The sequence below is a fragment of the Mustelus asterias genome, chromosome X, assembly GCF_964213995.1.
Source record: "Mustelus asterias chromosome X, sMusAst1.hap1.1, whole genome shotgun sequence".
NCBI classification, from domain to species: domain Eukaryota; kingdom Metazoa; phylum Chordata; class Chondrichthyes; order Carcharhiniformes; family Triakidae; genus Mustelus; species Mustelus asterias.
Window position 1 is genome coordinate 1,207,225 of NC_135834.1, and position 27,711 is coordinate 1,234,935.

A 27,711-nucleotide genomic window follows, 5' to 3' on the forward strand; every position below is an offset into this window, starting at 1 on the left:
GGTGAGGCCGAATTTGGAGTATTGTGTACAGTTTTGGTCACCTAGTTACAGGAAGGATGTAAATAAGATTGAAAGAGTGCAGAGAAGGTTCACAAGGATGTTGCCGGGACTTGAGAAGCTGAGTTACAGAGAGAGATTGAATAGGTTGGGACTTTATTCCCTGGAGCGTAGAAGATTGAGGGGAGATTTGATAGAGGTGTATAAGATTTTGATGGGTATAGATAGAGTGAATGCAAGCAGGCTTTTTCCGCTGAGGCTAGGGGAGAAAAAAACCAGAGGGCATGGGTTAAGGGTGAAAGGAGAAAAGTTTAAAGGGAATATTAGGGGGGGCTTCTTCACGCAGAGAGTGGTGGGAGTGTGGAATGAGCTGCCGGATAAAGTGGTAAATGCGGGGTCGCTTTTAACATTTAAGAAAAACTTGGACGGGTTCATGGATGAGAGGGGTGTGGAGGGATATGGTCCAAGTGCAGGTCAGTGGGACTAGGCATAAAATGGTTCGGCACAGACAAGAAGGGCCAAAAGGCCTGTTTCTGAGCTGTAATTTTCTATGGTTCTATGGTTCTAACTGGGGTTGGAGAGCAATTTGCAAACATCAGACATTAGGAACAAGCTTTTTCTCCCAGTGGAGAGAGAGACCCAGAGGATTTTTGAGGCATTTATTATTTTGAAAAGGTTTTAAAAAGACAAGTGAAAGATCAAGTTTTTTTTAAAATCACAGTCTAGTTAAATCTTCTGTGATCCTACTTCTATTAAGTTTAATTTAAATAAAGCTTTGCAGCCTGAGGTGTATAGTCAGTATTAGCAATTCTTCAGAGATCAGGGAGTCAAATTGGGCAGATAGCACAGAATGGGCAGTAGTGAGTCAGCCTATTACACTCTTGCTGACTTCAATAGAACTGTATATGAAGCAGGTTTATAACAGATGGCCCATGTGATACTGCCCAGCTTTTGGTCCGACCAAGTTAGGTATCTATCTCTGGTGGTGATCTGCAGTATTTACAGCTAATTGATTGTTCAGCCGGCAGTCTGCTATTATAACACTGAATCTCCATTCACAGTATGCTTGAAAAAGCAACTGCAGTGTGGAGTGTGCATGAATGATAAGAAAGCAAAGCTAATCTATCTTTGTTCTTTCAAATAGCGACTGACCTGCAGTTAGATTTTTAACGTTTTTTGTTTTTTTTCCACGAGCAAATCAAATTTCCGTGCTCATAAAGTGATAACTGCCAGGGCTTCCTCTCCACTCCCCCCACCCTCTCCACTCCAACCTCCCCCTCTCCGTTCCCACCTCCTCCTCTCCCACTCACCCTCTCTCAACTGTCCCCCTTCGATCTTACTGGGACGGTGCAGCCAAGAAAAGCAGGCTTGTATTTCTATAGCAGCTTACGTTCCTCAGAAACCTCAAAACCCTTCCCACATAAGGAATAATTTTGAACTATTGTGACCGCCGTGGAGGCCAAGTGGTAGCTGCTTTGTGCACAGAAAGATCCCGCAATCGACAACATGAGGGATTAGTTGTGATGTTTGCTCAATAAGGACTGTTTTTAAGTTTAAAGTTTATTTATTAGTCACAAGTAGGCTTACATTAACACTGCAATGAAGTTACTATGAAAATCCCCTAGTCGCCACACTCCGGCGCCTGTTCGGGTACACTGAGGGAGAATTTAGCATGGCCAATGCACCCTAACCAGCACGTCTTTCGGAATGTGGGAGGAAACCAGAGCACCCGGAGGAAACCCACGCAGACACTGGGAGAACGTGTGGACTCCGCACAGACAGTGACCCAAGTTGGGAATCGAATCCGAGTCTCTGGCGCTGAGAGGCAGCAGTGCTAACCCACTGTGCCACCGTGCTGCCCACATGTTGACTGGAATACCAGGAGAACACACTGCTCTTCTCCAAATTGTGCCAGGAAATCTGAACCAATGGGACTGGCATTCAGACTCCAGTTTGGGATTTTATATTAAGTTCAAGGTGCTATATAAATATAAGTTTTGTTGTTTGGTTTAACACCTCACCCAAGCAGGTGAAGAATCACAATCTCCAGCTTTATTTGGTGGCTGTTTCACATAAAATGTACATGCACAGGTTTCTTCTAAGTCAGCTGTTTAAAGTTGATTTGGTTCTACTCACGCAGTGAGGAGCCCATAAGCATGTCCTCTGTATTGTCTGTAATCTTTCCAAGATGATAAGTCAGAACGGATTGGATGCTTCCCTTCCTGCCGCAAGACTTGTTCAATTAATGCTGGGTCTGCAATGTGTACGGTCAGGATAGGCCCGAAACGAGCCTTCCACACAGGGCCATACTTTGCCTTGCCCTCCAGCTAACAAACAAGAATATAAAATGGGTGAAGACATTGGCAGTACAATCCTTTAACCTTTCAGTTCTCAGTTCAATGAGAGTCAGAGGGTCTTGAAAATATTTCAAGAATCATTTCAAAAGAGGCTGTAAAACAAACTGACTTCAACACCACAGCGAGCTTCATTGAGTTAGAAGCAGATCCCAGACTTCCAGGGCAGTGGTTGTACGAGACACAGCCCCACTGAAAGCTTGGGGTCAAATTGAGGTCTTTAATAAAGGAATTGGATTACTTTCTGCTGAGGGGGGTGTTGAGGAGTAAAGAGATGTTAACAATACTTTTAGGGTCTTTTTAACTCAAAAGATAGGAAAGGAACTTCGCATTGCTTAAAATATCAGATCGATGTGTAGTTTGATAGAGCTCCCATGACAAAATAGTTGGGGAAATAATAAGTACACATTGTATTTTCCAACGAGCACTGTTCCCATACAAATGCTAAATGCTGTCATCCTAGATTCTTTTGTGTACTTTTTTGATGCAAGCATTTTAATAAAAATTGAGCACAAGTGGATCAGACATTTGAACTTTAACCTGTTGAAAAGAAACCCCAGTGCTCTCACCAATTGCAAGAAATTCAAATGATCAATCCTGTAAAGAGAAGCAATGACAGTGATTCAGTTCTACTGCACAATGGCTGTGAGGCTGACCATTGTAGAGTGTGAATCAGGGCAGGGCAATGCATGATTTATATTGCAGGTTACATACTGACACAGAACTCGGTTTCATAGCACAAGTGGAAATGGCCACTATGTTATACAGGAGGCTCTTCAAGCTCAGCCTTGTTATGCATCATGCAGTTTCAAGCCAAACAGTGGATGGTCACACTGTTTGGCTTGAGAGAAATAATAACATATTTGTATAGCACCTTTAACTTGAAGAATGTCCCAAGGTGCTTCATAGGAATATTTTCAGTTAAAATCTAACACATAAGGAGACATTGTGACTAAAGTTTTGGCCAATCATTTGATTTGATTTATTATTGTCATGTGTATTAGTATACAGAGAGAAGTGTGGTTTCTTGCGCGCTATACAGACAAAGCATACCGTTCATAGAGAAGGGAACGAGAGTGCAGAATGTAGTGTTACAGTCATAGCTAGGGTGCAGAGAAAGATCAACTTAATGCAAGGTAAGTCCATTCAAAAATCTGATGGCAGCAGGGAAGAAGCTGTTCTTGAGTCGGTTGGTACGTGACCTCAGACTTTTGTATCTTTTTCCAGAAGTAAATGAGGTAGCAAAGCAAGGTTGTGAGGCAGAAGTGTTCAGGGAGGGAACTTCAGAACTTAGATACCAGGCAGCTGAAAGTGTGGCCACCAATAGTGGAGTGAAGGAAATCGGGGCTGCACAAGGGGTCAGAGTTGGAGGAACGCAGAGAACTTGGAGTAAAAGAGACATGGAAGGAACAAAGCCAGTACATAAATCGATGCTGGTGGGTCATCCAGCTTCATTCCTCATGGACATTTTTGGAGTGGTTTGGTAGAGCTGAGTGGCTTGTTAGGCTATTTAAGAAGCTTCACAGCTCCAGGGTCCCGGGTTCGATTCCCGGCTCGGGTCACTGTCTGTGTGGAGTTTGCACATTCTCCTCGTGTCTGCGTGGGTTTCCTCCGGGTGCTCCGGTTTCCTCCCACAGTCCAAAGATGTGCGGGTTAGGTTGATTGGCCAGGTTAAAAATTGCCCCTTAGTGTCCTAATATGCGTACATTAGCGGGTAAAATATGTGGGGGTAGGGCCTGGGTGGGATTGTGGTCGGTGCAGACTCGATGGGCCGAATGGCCTCCTTCTGCACTGTAGGGTTTCTATGAATATTCTTTCTATGAACATTGTTGTAGACTTGGAATCACATGTTTCATGGTCACCAATAATTTTAATTTCAGATTTCTTAGTTGAATTCAAATTCCACACTGCCATGTGGGATTTGAACCTGTGTCCCCAGAACATTAGCCCAGCCTCCAGATTGCTAGTCCAGTGACATTACCATTTTGCCAACAACTTCTCCTGAAAATGTCGGCTCATCCAGGACTGAATGTCAGGCAAGCAGTCTGACGACATAGCGGCAATAGAAAGCTGTCCATCATTTGTCATCGTTTCACAGGTGTGACAATGTGATTTGCATTATTTGTTTGACAACTTTACTTTTAAATTTAGAGAAGACCTTGCTGTGTAAATGTATATTCTGCCATTCATTTAACTTTGCACAGTGAGTAATCCTACGCTCCTGGGTAGGATCACAATCACAGAGTCAGTTGTATGAAAGATGATGAGATCACCTGCACTTCATCCAAGGTCATAGAATCAGACATACCAGGGCAATGAAATCACAATGTGGAGATGCTGGCGTTGGACTGGGATAAACACAGTACGAAGTCGCACAACACCAGGTTAAAGTCCAACAGGTTTATTTGGTAGCAAAAGCCACTAGCTTTCGGAGCGCTGCCCCTTCATCAGGTGAGTGGGAGTTCTGTTCACAAACAGGTCATATAAAGACACAAACTCAATTTACAAAATAATGGTTGGAATGCGAGTCTTTACAGGTAATCAAGTCCTAAAGGTTCAGACAATGTGAGTGGAGAGAGGGTTAAGCACAGGTTAAAGAGATGTGTATTGACTCCAGCCAGTACAGTTAGTGAGATTTTGCAAGCCCAGTCAAGTTGTGGGGGTTACAGACAGTGTGACATGAACCCAAGATCCCGGTTGAGGCCGTCCTCATGTGTGCGGAACTTGGCTATCAGTCACTGCTCAGCAACGCTGCGTTGTTGTGTGTTGTGAAGGCCGCCTTGGAGAACGCTTACCCGAAGGTCAGAAGCTGAATGCCCGTGACCGCTGAAGTGTTCCCCAACAGGAAGAGAACACTCTTGCCTGGTGATTGTCGAGCGGTGTTCATTCATCCATTGTCGTAGCGTCTGCATGGTCTCCCCAATGTACCATGTCTCGGGACATCCTTTCCTGCAGCGTATCAGGTAGACAACGTTGGCCGCGTTGCAAGTGTATTGCATATATAACTGCCTGTGCGGAGGCAGGAAACTGCAGGAAAGGATGTCCCAGGGCATGGTACATTGGGGAGACCATGCAGACGCTACGACAACAGATGAATGAACACCGCTCGACAATCACCAGGCAAGAGTGTTCTCTTCCTGTTGGGGAACACTTCAGTGGTCACGAGCATTCAGCCTCTGATCTTCGGGTAAGTGTTCTCCAAGGTGGCCTTCACGACACACGACAACGCAGAGTCGCTGAGCAGAGACTGATAGCCAAGTTCCGCACACATGAGGACGGCCTCAACCGGGATCTTGGGTTCATGTCACACTGTCTGTAACCCCCACAACTTGACTGGGCTTGCAAAATCTCACTAACTGTCCTGGCTGGAGACAATACACATCTCTTGTCCTGGCTGGAGACAGTACACATCTCTTTAACCTGTGCTTAACCCTCTCTCCACTCACATTGTCTGTACCTTTAGGACTTGATTACCTGTAAAGACTCGCATTCCAACCATTATTTTGTAAATTGAGTTTGTGTCTTTGTATGTTCTGTTTGTGAACAGAACTCCCACTCACCTGATGAAGGGGCAGCGCTCCGAAAGCTAGTGGCTTGTGCTACCAAATAAACCTGTTGGACTTTAACCTGGTATTGTGAGACTTCTTACAATGAAATCACATACAGGGAACCAGTGTAATATACACAAGAAAATAAAAGACTTGCACTTAAACAATCTTTTGGGTCACAAAAGCATCTCAAAGAAATGTATACAATGCATCACTTACATAATTTCAAAATTCTGATGTGTTTTAATGGGATAGAAAGAAACTTTTTCCCACTGGTAGGATGGTCAGTAAACAGAGATCCCAGATTTAAGACAATTGGCAAATATCTAGAGGGGGCCGAGTTGCCTTTATTTCGTTTTTACAATTTGAGTTGTTGCAACCTGGAATGCACTGCTTTAAAGGTGTTGGTAACAGAAGCAATAATAACTTTCAAAAGGGAATTGAATATATGCTTGAAAAAGGAGACATTTGCAGGATTATGGGAAAAGAGCAGGGCCTGGGGGCTAATTGCGTATTTCTTTCAGAGAGCTAGCACAGATACAGTTGGCTGAACAGCCTTATTTGTTGCATGATTTTAAGAGCACAATGACTGTCATTAGGCTTAGGTGAATACCATTAGTGAGCAGACTGTTACTCCCTTGCGTTATGTAGCACTAAAGTTAAACTTTATGTATTAGTATCACAGGTAGGCTTACATTAACACCGCAATGAAGTTACTGTGAAAATCTCCTGGTCGTCACATTCCGGCACCTGTTCAGGTGCACTGAGGGAGACTTTAGCATGGTCAATTCACCGAGCCTGCACATTTTTGGACTCTGGGAGGAAACCAGAGCACCTGGAGGAAACCCACGCAGACACGGGGAGAGCGTGCAGACTCCGCACAGACAGTGACCCAAGCCGGGAATCGAACCCGGGTCCCTGGCGCTGTGAGGTAGCAGTGCTAACCACTGCGCCACCGTGCTGCTATGGTCTGGAAACTTCGTCCAAGACTGAGATGTCATGTAGGAAGACAGTACCTCATAAATTAAGTCACTAAGGGACATTTTTTTAAAAAAGTCAGTAAGGATAAATATTCAAATACATTTTCCTTCAAAGGTTTCCTCATTATTAAAATAGACATTAATGAAAAAAACTTTTTGCAATTTACAGTAAAGTTTACTAAAAACTAAGATTGCTGCCTTTGTGCAACTTTTTAAAAGAGGGAATCATGGACAAGATTCTCATCCTTCATACAGTAACTCTCCCGCCAGATTCCAATGCACGACTGCAGCTCCGAAGAAGTCATATTGTACTTGAAATATTCACTGTTTCTCTCTCCACGGATGCTGCCAGATGTGCTGAGTTTTACCAGCACTTTTTCGTTTTTATTTCAGAGTGCGACTGTTCAGTGCTGGATCTGCAATCAAATTCCAGATTTTTAAATGTCTCAGTGCAGAGTTTCACATGTTGTCCTTACCTGAAGCTCATGTAACCTGGTCAGCCCTTTATTGAAGAACAGATCGTACGCAAACTGTACAGCGCTAGGACCCGGCATCTCAGCCACAGTTTTCAAGCTTTTTGTCTTCTGTTTCTTGTACAGGGCAGATTTCACCATATCTGTAACGTACCTGCAATACACAGGGACCCGGTTGACCACCTTTAGGACTAATGACATTGCAAACACCCGGTAAATAAAGCATTACAATAATCCTCACCTTCATTCTGATGGTCTTTATATTGCTACAACGCTGGCTGCTCAACCAAGCTTGGCTGCGGTGAAATCCCCTTGACTGACAGCATATTCAACCAATCCAGAGCCAAGGACGAGACTAATATTCCTTCGAGCCAATCAGGTGTGTCAAATAGATTTGGTTGCTCTGAAGACTTTGCCAGATATTTAAAGGGACACTAAAGGAATCCCAGGAACAATCCCAGGGCGAAGTGGTGGGCTCTGTGCAAAGAGGAAGGGGGTCAAGGAAATGTATATTGGAAATAAAATAGCAAGAGAAAAGAAAACCTAAAATGCATGCATTTTTAAGAATAAAAGGTCGATTAACTTGCAAAACAAATAGCATCCAAGAATTTTCACAAGTTTTATTTCTGGGGTGTAAGGGAGAAGAAGTCTGGCCAAATTAAAAGTTAACCGCAATGTGCTTACTTTCCAGAGATGACACAAAGCAATAGGCAGAACTCCCAAATGCAAGCCTTGGGTGGAGAGACAGGTGTGTGTTAAACTTTCGGTCAATATAAGTCATCTATTTAAACAATGGTACTTCTACCTTAATTCTAATTACATGTACAGTTTTCAATTTCACCCAGACTTCGTTATTTTCGTGTTTGTAAGGAACGTTCTTACTGCTATAAATTTAGAAACCGTTGATTATCCCCCACTGCCCCGTTAGCCAGGATTGGGAAGTGCCAGCGTCAAAGGGGAAATCCCTTCAGCGCAGTCAAACAGAGAGAATGCAGATATTTGTCTAGCTGCTCATTGGGGACATGGCGCTTGCTTGCTTGAAGTTAGCTTAATTTAAAGCGTGAAGTCATATTGTGACCTCTTTCTAAAGGTAAAGACAGAAAGAAAATTTAAGCTGGTCACATTTCTGGAAACTGTAAAATGGAAATAACAGCTTTAATTCGGAAGTCGATCAGAAGGACAGGAGGCAGTAAAATAATAACTGGAAAGATGTGAGCCGAATCAACGGGGAAGTTCTAAAGGTTATTTAGAGACCTCGAAATAAAACTCTTAATAAAGAGTGCATATCCTACTAAAGATCAGATCTATCGGTGTTTCGGCTTTTCTTATCATGCTACTGACAACCGTCATGTTCAGCAGGAAGGGTGCACAGAAACAATAACAGCGTTAGGGTAACGTGACAAATGGAAAACTACAAGATGAATGCATTGGATTGCACAGGATCTTGCAACATGCAGAGGGATAACGTGCCATGGGAGTAGTACACATATTACAACAGAATCCTCTTCAGTGACATCCTGTACCTGATTTCCAAATCAGCAAATGAAGAGATTTCTGTTTTTTTCCAAATGATCTCACATCTTGAAAGGGTCCAGTCCAAAGTTCAAATTTCATCACAGGTCTTTTACTTTGTTTGGGGGGGGGGTGGGAGTTTAAGAGGAAGAGGACATATTTCTGTAGCCTTCTAGAATAAGGATGGATCAGGTGTAGAGCAAAAAGTGACCATATGGAGCAAAGGCAGGAAAATGGAGCTGAGGCAGTTCAGCCACTATCTAATTCAATTGTGGAACAGGCCTAAGGGGGTGAATCTGTTTTAGTGTTATTGGCTGGATAAATATTGGCCAGGACACCAGGGATAACTCCACTGTTCTTCAAACAGTAAGAAGTTTAACAACACCAGGTTAAAGTCCAACAGGTTTATTTGGTAGCAAAAGCCACACAAGCTTTCGGAGCTCCAAGCCCCTTCTTCAGGTGAGTGGGAATTCTGTTCACAAACAGAGCATATAAAGACACAAACTCAATTTACATGAATAATGGTTGGAATGCGAATACTTACAACTAATCAAGTCTTTAAGAAACAAAACAACGTGAGTGGAGAGAGCATCAAGACAGGCTAAAAAGATGTGTATTGTCTCCAGACAAGACAGCCAGTGAAACTCTGTGGGGGTTACAAATAGTGTGACATGAACCCAATATCCCGGTTGAGGCCGTCCTCGTGTGTGCGGAACTTGGCTATCAGTTTCTGCTCAGCGACTCTGCGCCGTCATGTGTCGCGAAGGCCGCCTTGGAGAACGCTTACCCGAATATCAGAGGCCGAATGTCCGTGACCGCTGAAGTGCTCCCCAACAGGAAGAGAAGAGTCTTGCCTGGTGATTGTCGAGCGGTGTTCATTCATCCGTTGTCGCAGCGTCTGCATAGTTTCCCCAATGTACCATGCCTCGGGACATCCTTTCTTGCAGCGTATCAGGTAGACAACGTTGGCCGAGTTGCAAGAGTATGTACCGTGTACCTGGTGGATGGTGTTCTTCAAACAGTGCCATGGGATTTTCCATCTGAAAGGGCAGGCAGGACAGGTTTTATGTCTCATCAGCATCCAGCATTGCAGTGCTCCTTCGTACCCCATTAGAGTGCCAGCTTGGAGTCTGTGCCCAAATCTCTGGTGTGGCACTTGAATGCATGACCTTTTGACTCAGGTGAATGTATTTCCCACTAAATCACAACTGCATTTCTAGGCTTATCTTACTTTCCACAACTCCCATATTGAAGATAATGTTTTTCAAAACCTTTAGTTGAAAGAATGGACTAGAAATAACAGTCCTAGCACTGACATGTTTAAAATCTATTTTACAAAACCAATGTATTATCCACAACTTTCCCTAACATTATTTTATGATATTCCTCTGTTGGGTAAATATATTGAGTGTAATAAGAATGTGAAGGAATTAGAGAGAAAAGATTCATGAAAATGATTCCAGAGATGATGAACTTCAGTTTTGTGGATAGACTGGAGAAGCTGGAGGTGTTCTCCTTGCAGAAGAAAAGATTAAGAAATTTGATTGAGGCTTTCAAAATTTTGAGGGGTCTGGACAGAGTAGATAGGGAGAAACTGTTTCTGTTTTCAGAGGGTTGAGAACCAGAGGACACCTAATCACCTTTAAGGAAACTGGCAAAAGAGCTAAAGGCCACACATGGAAAATGTTTTTATGCAGCAGTTAAGATCCAGAATGCATAGCCTGAGAGCTTAGTGGTGGCAGGTTCAATTGTGACTTTCAAAAATTGGATCTGTACAGAATAACATTTACAGTGCTATGGGGAAAAGGTGGGAGAGGACTTGATGAGTTCCTCTTGCAAATAGTTGGCATGGCCATGATGAGACAAATGGCCTCCTTCTATACTATAATTGTTCTATGATCATTTTTGTGCAAAAATATATTGGAAGTTCAATTATTATGGACTTTACTAATAACTTGATGGCATTTACTCCACTACATGCACACCAGATTGATAAATCTTTGTTGGTGCTCAGGTTTAATCACATTTCTGTATTTAAAGCTGCTACTCTTTAAAATTTTCAAATCAACTGCTGCTAAATAAAATTGGCAGTTCAGTAATATTAATGACAAGACATCGGAATAAGTTTTGTTAATTAAAAAGCCACGCTCTGTGCGATTTCTTTACTGATTCCCTGCCTCAGTTATTTGCCCCAAATACAAAGAAACATGATCTTTTGTAAAATGTATGCTAATGGTCATGAACACAGTAAGAAGTCTCACAACACCAGGTTAAAGTCCAACAGGTTTATTTGGTAGCAAATACCATAAGCTTTCGGAGCACTGCTCCTTCGTCAGATGGAGTGGACCTGTGCTCTCAAACAGTGCAGACAGACAAAATCAAGTTGCAGAATACTGATTAGAATGCGAATCCTACAGCCAGCCAGGTCTTAAAGGTACAGACAATGTGGGTGGAGGGAACATTAAACACAGGTTAAAGAGATGTGTATTGTCTCCAGACACAACAGCTAGTGAGATTCTGCAAGCCCAGGAGGCAAGCTGTGACATAAATCCAACATCCCGGTTTAGGCCGTCCTCATGTGTGCGGAACTTGGCAATCAGTTTCTGTTCAGCGACTCTGCGCTGTCGTGAAGGCCGCCTTGGAGAACGCTTACCTGAAGATCCAAGGCTGAATGCTCGTGACTGCTGGCTCCCCCACGGGCATTCAGCCTTGGATCTTCAGGTAAGCGTTCTCCAAGGCGGCCTTCACGACACACGACAGCGCAGAGTCGCTGAGCAGAAACTGATAGCCAAGTTCCGCACACATGAGGACGGCCTAAACCGGGATGTTGGATTTATGTCACAGCTTGCCTCCTGGGCTTGCAGAATCTCACTAGCTGTTGTGTCTGGAGACAATACACATCTCTTTAACCTGTGTTTAATGTTCCCTCCACCCACATTGTCTGTACCTTTAAGACCTGGCTGGCTGTAGGATTCGCATTCTAATCAGTATTCTGCAACTTGATTTTGTCTGTTTGCACTGTTTGAGAGCACATGTCCACTCCATCTGACGAAGGAGCAGTGCTCCGAAAGCTTATGGTATTTGCTACCAAATAAACCTGTTGGACTTTAACCTGGTGTTGTGAGACTTCTTACTGTGTTCAGCCCAGTCCAACGCCGGCATCTCCACACGAATGGTCATGAATGCATCTTTGTACAGATTTATAGTCATTCTGCCATTAGAAATGGGTAGACAGATGATGCCTAATGACCCAGTGGTCCTTGTTTTATCACTTTGTACTTTATTTATATCTCAACACGTTTAATCGTTCCGACCTGGACAGATAGCCGGGGCAAAGCTTTCCATCTGTATTTTGTTTCATATGTTTACATAACCCTTTAAAATCAATAAAGGTCAATCCTGCACTGTAATTTTGGTGACCAAACAGGTCAAACAATCGAATATGCTGAAATTCCCCCCAAAAAAGAACTCACGTTTACAATAATTTCACTGATCTCTAGAAATGTTTCCAAATATTATTGACTCCAGTCCCAAAACCCGCTAAGAATTCTGCGCTCCTCCAATTCAGTCATTTTGTCCTTCGCTGATTTTCTTTGCTCCACCAGTGGTGGCCATACCTGGGCCCTAAGCTCTGGAGCTCCCACCCCAAGTCTCTCACCCTTTCTCTCCTTTAAGAACCTCCTTAAAACTTGTGGCTCATGTCAAATATTTGTATGATGCTCCTGTGAAGCATTTTAAATTGCTATTTGGTCCCAGAACCTTGCAATGGAATATGCTGGTCAGTTTCAGGCTCCAGTTGAGGACGACACAGCATTTTAAGATCATGCATCATGACATTTTCATGATTTGTAATCTATTATAAACATGCCACACACTTATTCACAATAGATGGGAAAAGAAGGTTTTAGGAGGTTACAAATTTGAATAAATTTTAAATACACAATATTGAAATATATAGAGAAAGCTACTTCAGCTTATTTGAGTGCCACCTTATATGAGCCGAGAAATGTGGTTGTAAAACATTCATTACAATACCCAGTAAAACACAAGCATGGTTCTCAATGGCTCCATAGACAAGGCATCATTTTATTACACCAAAAGTAGCTGTATTTTCAGAGTGCTCACAATGAGAAATATTTACAGAATATATACTGAACTCTGAAGAACATAAATCTGCCATTTTAAAAATTTTGAATGGACAAAATAAGGACATGTATATAAAATGCAAAGTGGCAGTAGCTTCCCAACTCAAGAGTACATAGACAAGAATGAACAGAAAATGGGGCTAACAGAGTTTCTGCTAAACCAGGGCAGATTCTGGAGACTCATTTTCAAATGCATTCTATCATTTGTGTGAAAGCATATGACTAACCAGCAAAACTCATTCTACCCAGAGAAAAGAACATGTATTTGATCGATTCGAACATATTCTGGGTCAAAAGTTTTAAATGCTTTGTATGCATTTGGCTTTTTACAGTCTAACTCACATGGTGACCCTTTCAGTTAATTATTGCCCTGCTTTTACAAGCCACGTACTGTAATTACTGACCTTCTCCCCTGAAAACACAACAGCTTTGATGCAAATTGCCAAAGACTCTCGAGTCCAAGACCGAATGGTACACATGGTCTGTTATCAGTGTCAAAGTATGTGTGATCTAATTCAATCCAATCTATTATCAAAGTCTACCAGAAGCAATGTGGCATTGTAAATCTTTTGATCAGGTTGGTAGTGGTGTTACATTGAACCTGGGACCTGTTGTGGGACAACTCCATTACCAATATAGGCAGTGAACCCCACTGATATTAGTGCCTACTGACACCTCGATTACTAAACACCTGGCAATATTGTATAAAAGTTCCAATCAATGGCAAATCCAAAGGAATATTGATTTTGTCCATTTAAAAAAAAGTAATTTCTTGGGAATGGAAATAGGAGAATTAAAAATATTTGGGAAATTGAAGTGTGTGTTTCAGAATGCTGTATTGCACGCACCAGTTCCAGCAGTCCACTATTTAAAATAAAAATGTTTTCTCACAAGATAGTTAGATACGAATAATGAATATATACCTCTTCAAAAGTAAAGGACCAAGAGAGTCGGTTTTCATTACAACTTGGATTAAGATCCAAAGTTTTCTCAGATATGAAACCAGGGTAATATTAATTAGGTAAGTAGTTTCCTCAAGTGACCACAGTCAACCAGCCAATTTTATCATTCTTGGCTATGGAACAAAACTAAAGGAAAAAAATAACCAATGAATCAGTTTGGTTTATTTTCAAACGCCTCGTTATATCTACAGGATGTCCTAAAGTGCTACAGATTCAATAATTACTTTTGAAATGTAGTCACTGTTATGTGTGGATTCACAGGAGCCAAGTTATTCACAATAACATCCTAAAACCAAAAGAAATGAATGATCAGTTCATCTATTTTTGGTGGCCATTGTTGAGGGACCAGGACATGGAGAATTCTCTGAAAGGAGGATATTTATCGAAACAAAGATATCATTTCTTCTGCAACAGGGATCCTCTGATAGGCTGACACTCCAGTGCTGTACTGATTACGAGCTCAAGTTTCTGAAATGCAACTTGAACCCACAACCTTGTGGCTCAGAAGTGAGTACTATCAACTGAGGGAAGGTGACACTCGAGGCATTAAGTAACTAAAATAAGTTTATTTAGATTAGTAACGTAGCATAAATCCTCTTTGGTATAAAGACAGGCAGGCAGACTGGCGTCTCTGTAGTACCTTTCACAGCTTCAGGAAACTCCAAAGCCAGTGATGTACTTTTTGAAGTGCTGTTATTGTTGCAATGTAGGTCGCAGTTTAAGAAGCTGTGGGTTATAAGCACGTGTCTCAGTGACAATTCTCAAGAATAAACAGCGAAGACTCGTGATATACAAATTTGTTAATTGGAATTTCCTACACTGCCAATACTTTACAATGCTATATTCCTAATTTCATGCTCTCGATAATCTTAAAAAATAAAGATCTGTAATATGCCACTCGCAAACAAATTTTCAAACCCTCTAAGTTATATTGTTGATAGGCCAAAATACCTACCCACCATGGTTACTTGTCAACACTTGCCATGTATTTGGAGGCTACAGTTGAGGTTATTTTCAGTTTATTTATATATTTTTTTAAGATGTGAGACGTTCTAGCTTCAATGAAGGTGCTGCAGCCATAAGAGAGCAAGTCCAGTGTATTCCGATTGAACCAGGTACCTTCCAATAGTCAATTGTCTCTGTAAAGTCAAATCAAGAAGTACTCTCTCAGGACTTCTCCTCTTCGATTTTCAGCCTCTGCGTTTTATCTTCAACTCGTCGGAACACTGCTGTAAAATTCTGTCCTCCATTCCTTAATACTTTTTTACCTTCTTCTGTGCAGACACCAAGACGGTCAACGATGATATCATCCTTCTGGTTTAAATAAATAAAATAGGCATCAGAAAAGTATCCTCCATTTCTTTTAAAAGAAACCTCTCACTCCACCCATTTCCAAGAAGGACCTATTCTTAATAGCAAACTAGAAGGTGTATTAACTGTAGCGCAGGGACAATTCTCATCTTCCCTCCCTGTGGGGCGGGGGGGGGACCGATCCTCCAAACGAGTAAAGGATCACAAAATACAATTTTGCAACAAATAAAAGATATAATTTCATAGGAAGAGAGAAAGAGATCTGAGGAAAGCCTCAAGGCAGGGTCAAAAATACAGAAATCAGTGATTTCAAACTGTAATCAAAAGGTTAATTTAGCATTACAATAATTCCAGCTCATCAGAATCAGAAGAAATCCTCATCCCAGAGTAATTTTGCTCTTTTAAAGAAGATCCAAGTTGACACAAGACATTTCAAAACGTTCATGCCAATTTTCTCCTCAACCAAATCTACTGATTCCTTTGCCAGGGTAGGATCCCATAGGCGTTGGTTGCTAGCTGATACCTTGCCCACGTAGCTCAGTCCCCGGGGCTAGGGTGGGGAATATAAAACCCAGCTGGATTTTCGGGTGAAAAGCTGGATGGTGCACTGATGTGAACATCATTCGAGGGTGGAATCAGGGCTCACAAAGTTAGAGAAACTACAGAAATTCACTGTTCAGCTTCAAACGTAAAGAACAGCAAGTTGGAAGGGACGTCGAAGGACCACCAATGCCCATGGAACTGTAGCCTGGAAAAATTAGTATGGAAAGAGGAGAATGTTGACAAAACAACTGGTGCGCAAAGGATTTTGAATGCTTTATATAACTTGCATTTGCATAGCATTTTTCACAGCCACCAGATGTCTCAAAGTGCTTCACAGCCAATGAAGTACTTTTGGAGTATAGTCACTGTTGTACAATTCAACTGTATTATAACATCTATGTATATGCAAGTATAATTCTCACCAGTTCCTCCAGTTGAGCATGTTCAAACAATGGGTGTTCTGTGAAGTGTTTGACCATCCACTCGTATACTTCCTGCACATCAGTAATTGTATAGACCAAACCCTAAGGAGAATAAAATGCAAATTTAGTTAAACATTGGAAACTGGCCTTATTACCCAAAAAGCACTATTACTTTATAAAATTAAGTGCAAGTCTTGTTCTGTGCATATAACTATGTTTGCAGCACTGTCTAGATTTTTACAAATTCTTTGATGGGATGTGGTCATCGCTGGCAGGACCAGCATTTGTTGACCATTCCTAACTGCCTTTGAACTAAGTGGCTTATTAGGTCATTGCAGAGGTCAGTTAAGAATCAACCACATTGCTATGGGTCTGGTGTCACATGTAGACCAGACTGGGTAAGGGTGGCAGATTTCCTTCACTAAAGGAAGGACATTAGTGAACCAGATGGGTTTTTATAACAATCATGATAGTTTCATGGTCACCATTACCGAAACTAGCTTTTAATTCCACATTTTATCAACTGAATTTAAATTCCACCAGCTGCCACTGTGGGATTTGAATCCATCTTCCCAGAGCATTGTCTGGATCTCAGGATTACTAGTCCAGCAACATTCCACTACACCATCATCTCCCCATCTTCTAGAAGAAATTGAAGCCCCCGTTACCAGGTGCTTGTGGGTCTTCACACCATATATGGAAAGAAAAGGCGCTTACCCCTACACACAGTACATAAGCGTATTCAGCCAGCAACGTAGAGCTAATAATTCTCCATTTGTGTTTTGTCTTTTTAAAATGTGGATCCGGAAAGAGGAAGAACATCTTGCTTAGCTGCAAACAGAAGCAAAAGTAGGAAAAAGAAACATTCCAAACTTTTAAAGCAAGTGCTAAAGATTCTGGAGAAACAATAATGATTAAACAAAGATGATTCTGAAATTTTCAAGCACAAAAGTTCTAGTATGTTGGGATTACAGTCATTGAATAAACTAGTCACTGTACCTGCCCCTTTTTGAAGAAGTTTGGTAAATACTTCATGGCATTGCTTCTGATGCAAGCGATGTTCTGGTACTTTCCAGGGTTGGAACCTCTTAGGGATTTGATGCGATCTATGACATAGTCGGATACCTTCACTCTGATTTCTAGACCCAGAATCAATGAATTGGGAAAGAGAGCAGATAACTCAACTGGGTAAAAAAAAAAGAATAAGCGCCATTAGTAGAGGCTGCAGTGTGCAGCTTTTGAAGTTTTGGTGCTTGGTTTCAGGGAATAATGTAGATTTGATTTAATCTGAACTAAATGAAACCAAGATTCAGTAGTCATATCGACTGTATGGTGCAAAGTAACTTCAAACCGCTTGTTACATGAAGGCTTAAAGATGGACCAAAATGCTGATTTGAATGTATTGTAGAAGACGTGACTAAATTGAGCAACAGTCACGAATGCAGCGAAACCTACTGATCTGGGAGAAAGAAACGGGAAACCATAGTAGGAGCTGCAGTGCAAGTGAATACTAGTGCCCAGCATTGAAGCAGCATGCTCTTTGCTACATGTCTGTTGTCAACAATTAATGGCTATGTTTTTGATAAAGCAAAGTATACAACTGAAAGCCCAGCTGAATCTTCCATTATCTGGGTCTGATTTTTCTCTTTAAATAAAACATATTGTCCCAATGTTTTAACCTCAAAATTAAAATTTTTAGTTTAGTTCCATACCAAGTGACCAGCACAGAGGTTTTTTTTATTATGCTGAGGGAGTACTCTGATTGGTATGGAAGTAAGCCCAAAGATGTGTAGGTTAGTTGGATTGGCCATGCTAAATTGCCCCTTAGTGTCCAAAGATGTGCAGGTTAAGTTGATTGGCCATGATCAATGCGCGGGGTGTCAGGGCTTGGGCGCGGGGAGTGGGCCTAGGTAGGACTCTTTTGAAGGGTCGATGCATACTCAATGGGCCGAATGGCCTCTTTCTACACTGAAGGGATTCTAAGCATCTTTCCTTGCACCATGCAATATTATTGCAGCAGTGTCAGCCAGCACAGCACAAAGTAGGTGTGTTGCTGAGATGGAACAAGTGTAAAACAGCAGCCTGATAAAAGAAAAGGAATGCTCATACATGGTATATTGAAAGCTGAAATGAACCCTCTTTCTATTTGTGTATTTTATCTCTGAATGTATTTGTACTACTTGAAACGTTAACAGAATTTTAAAATCAACGAGTGTTCAGAAACAAATTTAAATCGCCCTCACTCATCAGTAATTAAGTCGGTTAGGATTCTATTCACTGGAGTTTAGAAGAGTGAGGGGATCTCATAGAAACTTATAAAATTCTAAAAGGGTTAGACAGGGTAGATTCAGAAAGAATGTTCCCGATGGTGGGGGAGTCCAGAACTAGGAGTCATAGTTTGAGGATAAGGGGTAAACCTTTTAGGACTGAGGTGAGGAGAAATTTCTTCACCCAGAGGGTGGTGAACGTGGGGAATTCACTACCACAGAATGTAGTTGAGGCCAAAGCATTGTCTGATTTCAAGAAGAAATTAGATATCGCTCTTGGGGCTAAAGGGATCGAGGGATATTGGGGGGGGGCAATTTATTTTCTTGTCAGCTTGATCTGGTTTGTCTCTCCTGTGGGGACCATGAATTGGATTCAATTTGAATTTGCTTTTTGGAACAAGCAAGGTGGGTTCCGGCTTTCCGGTCCATTCTGCCCATTGGTTTTCTAACTTTAAGAATGGAGTAAACATTTTAAAAAAATTCCTGCAACTCTCATTCACAAAGCAGTAGCACCATCTAGTGATAGGAATTTCATGTCATAATAGAACACTGAACAACTCTATATAAAGTGCCTTGGGGTTAAGAATACTTTGACAATTCTCAAGCCAAATAACCCACTTACAAAGGTGCAAAATTCTGATTCTGAAGAGGTCCATTGGAGTGATGCAGCAATGATTCCACATCATAGGTTATGATACGTTACAATGATTAATCAGTTGTTTAAATACAATATAGTAATAGTGTTATTATTCTGCATCTTCTTATTTAAATCCATTGCTGATGTCATCAGTAAGTGCTGTAACATCGGTTGTTGTTGCTACCTGTGTATATTAATACATTCATTGCCATTAGTTGTGATTCTTTTGTTATTTTGATGTTTAACTAGCTGCTCCCGATTTTGAGTTCATACTGTATTTTAAACTTTGTTATTTTTATATATTAAAAGATTTAACTTTCACAACGCGTTTCAACTACCTTTTTGTGATCAAGTTACCACATCTTTTTGGTAATGAGAATTTAAAAAAGTAAATTTCAACATGCACAACACAACACTTTGCTAAGTTTGCCATGGGAGCGATGTCAAGAGCAGGTTTCACAAGTTTATCAATGGAAGGCAAGCCAGCAGCGCCGTGGTTATGTTTCAAATTCCATAGTCATTTCAGAAGGCGGGAAAGTCAATAGCTAACTTTCTTGCTGGATTGCACCAGCTCTCTGAACGTTGTGAATTCTGGGCAGTTTTGGAAGACATGCTTTGGGACAGACTGGTTTGTGGCATTAATGAGGACAGCATTCAGCAGTGCTGGTTGGGAGAAGCCACACTTGTTTTTAAGAAGGCTCCAGAAATTTCTCAGGGTCTGGAAATGGCTGCCAGTAATGTGAAAGATATTCAGAAGGCCAATGATAGCTCACAGGTGGGTGCACTGCATCAAGTAAAGAAAGAGGCTGCAAGTAAAAAGGTGATGACAGTGGAGTGTTTTAGGTGTGGAGGGTCACACTGTACAAGTCATTGGAAGTTTATGGATGCTGTTTGTCATCATTTAGCTAACAAGTGCCGGGGCGCTAAGAGCAAGTCAAAGGCTAAGTAGGGAATTTCAAAGAACAACAAAGAACAAAGAACAATACAGCACAGGAACAGGCCCTTCGGCCCTCCAAGCCCGCGCCGCTCCCTGGTCCAAACTAGACCATTCTTTTGTATCCCTCCATTCCCACTCATTTCAATTTCATTTCCCATTTCAAATGCAAGAAAGCCTCAGTCAATGGCACATCGCTTGGAAAGCTCAGACCAAGCAGAGGAGCACTCTTGCAACATGTTTAATATGAGTGGGTGCCTGCCGAGCCTACATATGCTATAGTGGAGGTTGATGGTAAACAAATCAAGATGGAGGTGGACACAGGAGCCTCTGCATGGGTAATCAGTGAGGGGAGCTTCAGTAAGATTTGGGGCTCAAACAGGCACCAGCCCTTAGGCAAGAATCAAACTTTGGACGTATGCCAGCGAGACTATACCATTGCTTGGAGCATTAGAGGTGGATGCTGCATATAACAGCCAAGAAGCAAGAGCATGGCGCCTGGTGATAAAAGGGCACGGTCCTAGTCTACTAGGGCGTGGACTGGCTCAGGAAAATTCATTTAAATTGTGGTGAGATGAAGCACACAAAAGTGACAGAGAATGTCATTCAGAAATATCCCAAAGTATTCAAAGACAAGCTGGGTACATTGCGGGGCACGGCACTCAAGTTGTTCGGAGATCCTCAGACTACTTGAGTTTTTTCAAACCGAGGACAGTGCCCTACGCCATGAAAGGCAAAGTATAGGAGGAGTTAGAGCAGCTGCAAAAGGCTAAGAATCATTGAGCCCATTCAGTTCTCACGTTGGGCAGCTCCTATTGTTCCTGTTTTAAAAGTGATGGTACTGTGTTTCATATGTGGGCATTACAAACTTACCATTAACCAGGTTCCCAAGCTGGACATTAAGCCGGTGCCAAGGGTAGAAGGTTTGTTTTCAACCCTTGCAGGAGGCAAGACGTTTTCAAAACTGGACATGAGCCAGACATATCAACAACCCTTGCTAGAGAAAGATTCAAAGCAGTACGTGGCCATCAATGTGAATAAAGGGTTGTTCAAGCATAATCATTTGGTTTTTGGCATATCCTCCAATCTGGTGATCTTCCAACGGGTAATAGACAACCTGTCACAAGGCATTCCCCATGTTGCAGTCGACTTAGATTACATTTTAATTATGGGTAAGACTGAGGAGCACCTCAGCAACCTGGATCAAGTTTTAAAAAGATTTTCAGAGGAGAGACTGCATCTGAAGCAGAGCAAGTGCATTTTTCAAGCACCGAGCGCGGAGTTTCTAGGCCGCAGAATCATGAATGAGGCTTATCTCCCGTGGAAGGAAAGCGATTAAAGAAGTTCTGGGGCCCAGGAATGTGCCGAGCTCAGGTCATTTGTAGGTTTGATAAACTATTATGGACATTTTTTGCCAGATCTGTCGACAGTGTTGGTTCCACCGTATCTACTTCTGCACAAAGAAACCAAATGGAGGTGAGAGTCTGCACAGAAGGTGACTTTCAAAGATGTGAAAGCGCTGCTGCAATTGCCAAATTTGTTAGTCCATTTTGATCCTGACGGGGAACCTATCCTGTCGTGCGATGCCTATGTTTCTATTAAAGGGATCAAGGGACATGGGGGGGGGGGGGGGGGGGGGAGAGGGAGAAAGGGAATCAGGATATTGAATTTGTTGACCAGCTATGATCATAATGAATGGCAGAGCAGGCTTGAAGGGCCAAATGGCCTACTCCTGCTTCTAGTTTCTACGGTGTGGGGGCAGTAATTTCTCACATAACGGACAACAGCTCCGAAAAACCTATTGGTTTTGCATCTAGGATGCTGACAAAGGCTGAAAAGGGATATTCACAATTGGACAAAGAAGGTCTAGCTATTGTTTTTGCAGTGAAAAGATTCCATCAGTACCTCTACGGTCGTTCGTTCACTATATGTACCGACCACAAGCCATCGATGAGCCTATTCGGTGAGTCAGAACGTATTCCTGCCTTGGCCGCAGCAAGAATACAACACTGGGCGCTTACATTGTCAGCATAACAATATTGCATCGTGTACAGGGCAGGACAATGCAAATGCAGACAGGTTGAGTCGTCTTCCTTTACTGGATTTGCCAATCCAGGTAGTGTGTCCTCCCGAGACGATTTTCTTATTAGAGAGACTTTCCCAATCCCCAGTGAGTGCTAAGCAAATTATGTGGATGGACAGAGATCCCATTCTGTCCCATGTGAAAGATTTCTGATACAAGGATGGCTAACTATCATAGAAGAGGATGGGTTGAAGCCGTATGTGAGGTACAATGATGAGTTAAGTGTGCAGGATGGTTGCATACTGTGGGGGTCAAGAATGGTCATTCCACCCCCTGGTTGTTCGTAAGTCATAGATGAAATTCATGAGGTTCATTCAGGTGCCTCTCGATTGAAAAGTCCAGCTGGGTCGGATGTTTGATGGCCTAATAGGAAGGATTTGGAGAACAAAGTGAAATCCTGTTCTGCATGCCAATTTAACCAGAAGATGGCGCCACCAGCACCACTACATCTGTGGGAGTGGTCTGATTGTTCTTAGTCGAGACTTCAAGTGGATTTTGCAGGTCCTTTCATGGGTTATGTGTTTTTAGTCATTGCTGATTTCACATTCTAAGTGCACATAAAGCTCCTGTTATGATGGAAAAGCAATGCCAAGCTTTTACAACTCGTGATTTATCGGATTCTCTCGTTTCTGATAATGGTACAACATTTACAAGTAATTTGTTCCAAGAGTTTATGCAAAGGAATAGAATATGCCATGTGCCTACTGCACCTTTTGATCCAGCTTCAAATGTTTTAGCAGAGCGAGCTGGTCAGACATTGAAAGGAGAAATCGGGGAGAATGACAGGTGATACTTTCGGGACCAAGCTCTCACCTGGATCTGCTACATCCAAATGTCAAAGCAAGAGTGGGACGATGATTTTTTAAAAAGCAGAAAGAGACACGATTATCGTGCTAAGGAGAGATGCTTTAACCCAAATGATTGTGTTAATATCAGGGTCACTGTCTGTGTGAAGTTTGCACATTCTCCTCGTGTCTGCGTGGGTTTCCTCCGGGTGCTCCGGTTTCCTCCCACAGTCCAAAAATGTGCGGGTTAGGTTGATTGGCCAGGTTAAAAATTGCCCCTTAGAGTCCTGGGATGCGTAGGTTAGAGGGATTAGTGGGTAAATATGTGGGGGTAGGGCCTGGGTGGGATTGTGGTCGGTGCAGACTCGATGGGCCGAATGGCCTCCTTCTGTACTGTAGGGATTCTATGATGAAGTGGTCCAGTACCTTTGGCAGTGAAACTGAACAATGGAGGAGTTGTTCACATGTATCCTATGACTCTATGACCAGGATCACATTCGTCTACACCATGACTCAGAGACAGCAAAAGCTCCAGATAACACAATAGAAGGAAATGCTGCTGTGGACATTCAACAAGAAATGGTTCCTGATGTACCAGGGCTTCCAGTGGAATTTGATTGGATTTATTATTGTCACATGTATTCGTATACAGTGAAAAGTATTGTTTCTTGCGCGCTATACAGACAAAGCATACTGTTCATAGAGAAGGAAACGAGAGGGTGCAGAATGTAGTGTTACAGTCATAGCTAGGGTGTAGAGAAAGATTAACTTAATGCAAGGTAAGTCCATTCAAAAGTCTGATGGCAGCAGGGAAGAAGCTGTTCTTGAGTTGGTTGGTACGTGACCTCAGACTTTTGTATCTTTTTCCTGAAGGAAGAAGGGGGAAGAGAGAATGTCCGGGTGCATGGGGTCCTTAATTATGCTGGCTGCTTTGCCGAGGCAACAGGAAGTATAGACAGAGCCAATGGGGATAGGAGGCTGGTTTGCGTGATGGATTGGGCTACATTCACGACCTTTTGTAGTTCCTTGCGGTCTTGGACAGAGCAGGAACCATACCAAGCTGTGATACAACCAGAAAGGATGCTTTCTATGGTGCATCTGTAAAAGTTGGTGAGAGTCATAGCTCTCCTACTTCAGAAGAGGGAGACTCATGCACAGATACTTGACCTACTCCTGTGCCCACAAGTTCAGCTGAACTAGGTCAAACATCACCAGAGTTGACTATCACCAGTGATACAGTGCAGATCACAGCGTAGTTAAAGCTCCTGAAAGACTGACATATAACTAAGGTTTCATTGTACTTCTGTGCTTAAGGGAGATTGAAGTTTAAGGGGGTAGAAGTGTTATTATTTATTTAAATCCATTGCTGATTGTGACGTCATTGCTGTTGCCACCTGTGTCTCTTCATTTATATTAACTGCTGTTATTAGTTCTGATTCTTTTCTGTTATTTCAATGTTTAACTAGCTGATCATTGAGACATAGGATTCATAGTACAAAAGCTAAAGTGGTTATGAGTACAGTGAAGGGACAAAAGATGTGTCTGGGTGAAGTGAATATGGCTGAGTAGCAGCTGTCTGAATGCAATGTGAAGGATAAAGAAAGAAACCAAGAAGAAAAACAAACACATGAAACAAAGATGGAGGCAGAGGATATTCATTAAAATGGTTGAACTCAATGTTGAGTTCAGAAGGCCGTAGAGTGCCAGGTTGAAAGCTGGGGTTTTGCTCTTCGAACTCGTGTTCTCTTTCATTTAAATACTGTAGCAGGCCAAGGACAGAAAGGCTAGAGTGGGAGCAAGGTGGAGAATTGAAATGACGAGTGACAGGAAGCTTAGGATCATGCTTGCAGACCGAACAGAGGTTTTGATTTGAATAGTCTCGTCTGACAAAGGTCAGAATACGTTAACATGGAATATTTAGAAAGTTGGTCACATGCACCCCAGATTGCTCTTACCTAGTAAGCCTCCATATCCACAGCCTATATCTGCAAATTCCACCCGAAACTTCGATTTCTTTTCAATGAGATCTTTCTCATCATCATGATTGTCATTTTTTGAGCGTGGTTTGAAGTATTCAGGGTAGTGCTGGGACCAATCCATTTCTTCAGGTGTTACTGGGCTGCAGAAAAATAGGCAGAAGTTGACAATCACAATTAATTGTCACCTTTAACTTTTTAAGGATTATAGAATAACCAACAAGAAAAAAAATGAAAACGCCCTATGCAAATTGGAAATTTGGATGGTGAGACACTGCAACTGTTTTGAGTTTAGAAGTTTGAGGGTCGATTTGATCAAGGTGTTTAAAATGATAAAATAATTTGATAGAGAAAAGTGATTTCCTCTGATGGGGGAATCCAGAACAAGGGGATGCAATCTTGAATTTAGACCATTCAGGAATGAAATCAAGAAGCACTTTTCCACACGTAGGTCCGTGGAAGTTCGGAATTTCCGTCTCCAAAAGGCTGTGGATGCTGGAGGTTATGTCTGAGATTGACAGATTTGTATCAGGTAAGAGTATCAAGAGATATGGATCAAAGGCAGTTAACGGAATTGTGTAGATCATTCACAATCTAACAGTTATGGTAAAACAGATTTGATTCAAGGGGCCAAGTGGTCCACTTCTATTCTGATGCAATATGGGGAATTAAGAGGGAGGCTGGAGTTGGGATCATAGAAACATAGAAACCCTACAGTGCAGAAGGAGGCATTCGGCCCATCGAGTCTGCACCGACCACAATCCCACCCAAGCCCTACCCCCACATATTTACCCGCTAATCCCTCTAACTACACATCTCAGGGACAATTTTTAACCTGGCCAATCAACCTAACCCGCACATCTTTGGACGGTGGGAGGAAACCGGAGTACCCGGAGGAAACCCACGCAGACAGGAGGAGAATGTGCAAACTCCACACAGACAGTGACCCGAGCCGGGAATCGAACCCAGGAGCTGTGAAGCAGCAGTGCTAACCACTGTGCCGCCCAGGATCAGGCGGACTTCTGGGGGAAGCCAGAAATCTGAAGGGTTGTAGGGATGGAGCAGGAGGCTATGGAAGAGCTTCAAAACAAGGATGAGAATTTTAAAATGGAGACATTCTTTGACCATAACAGTTAGATCCCGCTCATACCCCGTTCAAGCATCTTGTGGGACTTTATAAACTCACCGCTCAGCAGTTTTAATATTGCGAAAGTTGATACACAAACCAGTGTTCTCATATCATTGATAGAGCAGCCACTGGGGATAATGTGAGCAAGAAAACTCCAATAACATCTCAGAAGATAATACTGGTCTGCTACAGGTACCAGTCTCAAGCAAGAATTACAATGACAGAGTGACCCCGGCATTCCAGTGCAGCCAGACACGTGTGACCCAGGTTACAGTGAAGCCAGTGTGACTTTGTGCAGTCAGAGAGTGCAACCCCAGCATGACAGTATATAGTCAGTGTAACTCCAGCCTTCTCGATATATCCATCCAGCACCCCAGCATGAACCAGGCAATCTGTACAGATTGAGCGCAAATCTTCCAAATCAATGTGATATTTAACGAGCTATTTTTAAAAATAGTGTTTAAAAAGAAACTTGCTGCAATAATAAAAGGGGCGCTTTCATTAACAAGGGGTGAGGGACAATTTTAAAAGTGAGGGGGAGGGGGGATGAATCCTCCCACCCAGCCCCTGCTCCACACTCACTAGTCGAAGACATGATCCGCCATTGGGTTGGAGTGAGCTCGCTGCCGGTAAAAGCGTTTCTGAGGAGCAGACACCGCCATTACGGCCACTTCTGTGAGGAAACGAAATCCACCAGAGAAGCTGCCGCGCCACCGCTGGGCGCGCGCAATCGCCGAGTGCCCGGATGCTGGGCGCGCGCGCAATCGCTGGAGGCGCGCGCGATCCCCGCGTCGTCGCCGAGTGCCCGGATGCTGGGCGCGCGCGCAATCACTGGAGGCGCGCGCGATCCCCGCGTCGTCGCCGAGTGCCCGGATGCTGGGCGCGGGCGCGCGAGCTTTTTAGTCCATTATTTAGGCAGCGCAGACCGTTACCTCACACAGTGAACAATCTGTCCTAAACCGAAAAGAAAACCCTCCCAATCTGTTAATATTGAAGAGCACCCATCAATGTAAGTCAAATTTCTTTTAGGACAAAAAAACATTGCAAGAATCGGAGGAAAATTGTGACAGGACAACCTTTCGGCAGCGCTTTTCAATGTAGAAGCAATTCCATAGCAGCCCTACAGTATAGAAAAGGCCATTCAACCCATCGAGTCTGCACTAACTCAGTATCTTACCCTCTCCCTCTTTTAGAGCAAAACAAATAAATTAACTCAGGGACAAAGTAAAAGGGGCAGCTCCCCAAAAGGAGAGGGAACAGCCCGAACAGAAACAAAGTGCAAAGGAAACTTAAAACATTAAATCATAATGTGATTATCGGGGTCTATAATGCACCCCAGCCCTGCGGTGCCCAACGGGTGCGGAAGGCGTCAACTGCACCCGTGGACACCGCATGCTCCCTCTCCAGGGATACCTGGCCGCGAACATACCGCGGTAGAGGGACAGACAGTCAGGATGGACAAAGTATCTTACCCTCTCCCCTGCGTTATCCCCGTAACCCTACACATTTCCCATGGCCAATCCACCTAACCTGCGCATCTTTGGGCACTAAGAGACAATTTAGCATGGCCAATCTATCTAACCTGCACATCTTTGGGCACAGAGACAATTTAGCATGGTCAATCTATCTAACCTGCGCATCTTTGGGCACTAA

At 42.7% G+C, this 27,711-nt stretch overlaps 2 protein-coding genes across 8 annotated transcripts in view; both read right to left on the reverse strand.

Moving 5' to 3' along the window:
- Positions 1 to 7,630, reverse strand: part of cyp27b1 (cytochrome P450, family 27, subfamily B, polypeptide 1) — a 32,107-nt gene extending 24,477 nt beyond the window's left edge. For 4 of the 5 annotated variants that reach the window (XM_078201189.1, XM_078201185.1, XM_078201188.1 and 1 more), the window contains exons 1-2: positions 7,356 to 7,559; positions 2,134 to 2,324 (exon numbers count right to left, since the gene is read on the reverse strand). In XM_078201189.1, coding sequence (XP_078057315.1) covers positions 2,134 to 2,324; positions 7,356 to 7,553 — 389 coding nt within the window. In that variant the 5' untranslated portion in view covers positions 7,554 to 7,559. Of the gene's footprint in view, positions 1 to 2,133; positions 2,325 to 7,355; positions 7,560 to 7,593 lie in introns of those variants that run through there. The other variant, XM_078201187.1, reaches the window with a different exon arrangement.
- Positions 7,631 to 12,930: 5,300 nt separating this feature from the next.
- mettl1 (methyltransferase 1, tRNA methylguanosine) lies at positions 12,931 to 26,814 on the reverse strand. Of its 3 annotated transcripts, XR_013495840.1 has the most exons (7): positions 26,641 to 26,814; positions 24,909 to 25,072; positions 17,247 to 17,431; positions 16,965 to 17,078; positions 16,248 to 16,349; positions 14,954 to 15,285; positions 14,525 to 14,697 (listed from the first exon to the last, which is right to left on the reverse strand). XR_013495840.1 is itself a non-coding variant. In XM_078201276.1 (6 exons), exons 1-6 carry the CDS (start codon positions 26,718 to 26,720, stop codon positions 15,139 to 15,141), a joined length of 747 nt encoding a protein of 248 aa, XP_078057402.1. In that variant the 5' UTR covers positions 26,721 to 26,814; the 3' UTR covers positions 12,931 to 15,138. The 3 variants fall into 3 exon arrangements, 2 of the variants coding, with proteins under 2 accessions (XP_078057402.1, XP_078057401.1); XM_078201276.1 differs by having other exon boundaries at positions 12,931 to 15,285; positions 17,247 to 17,386; XM_078201275.1 differs by having other exon boundaries at positions 12,931 to 15,285.
- Positions 26,815 to 27,711: the final 897 nt, after the last annotated feature.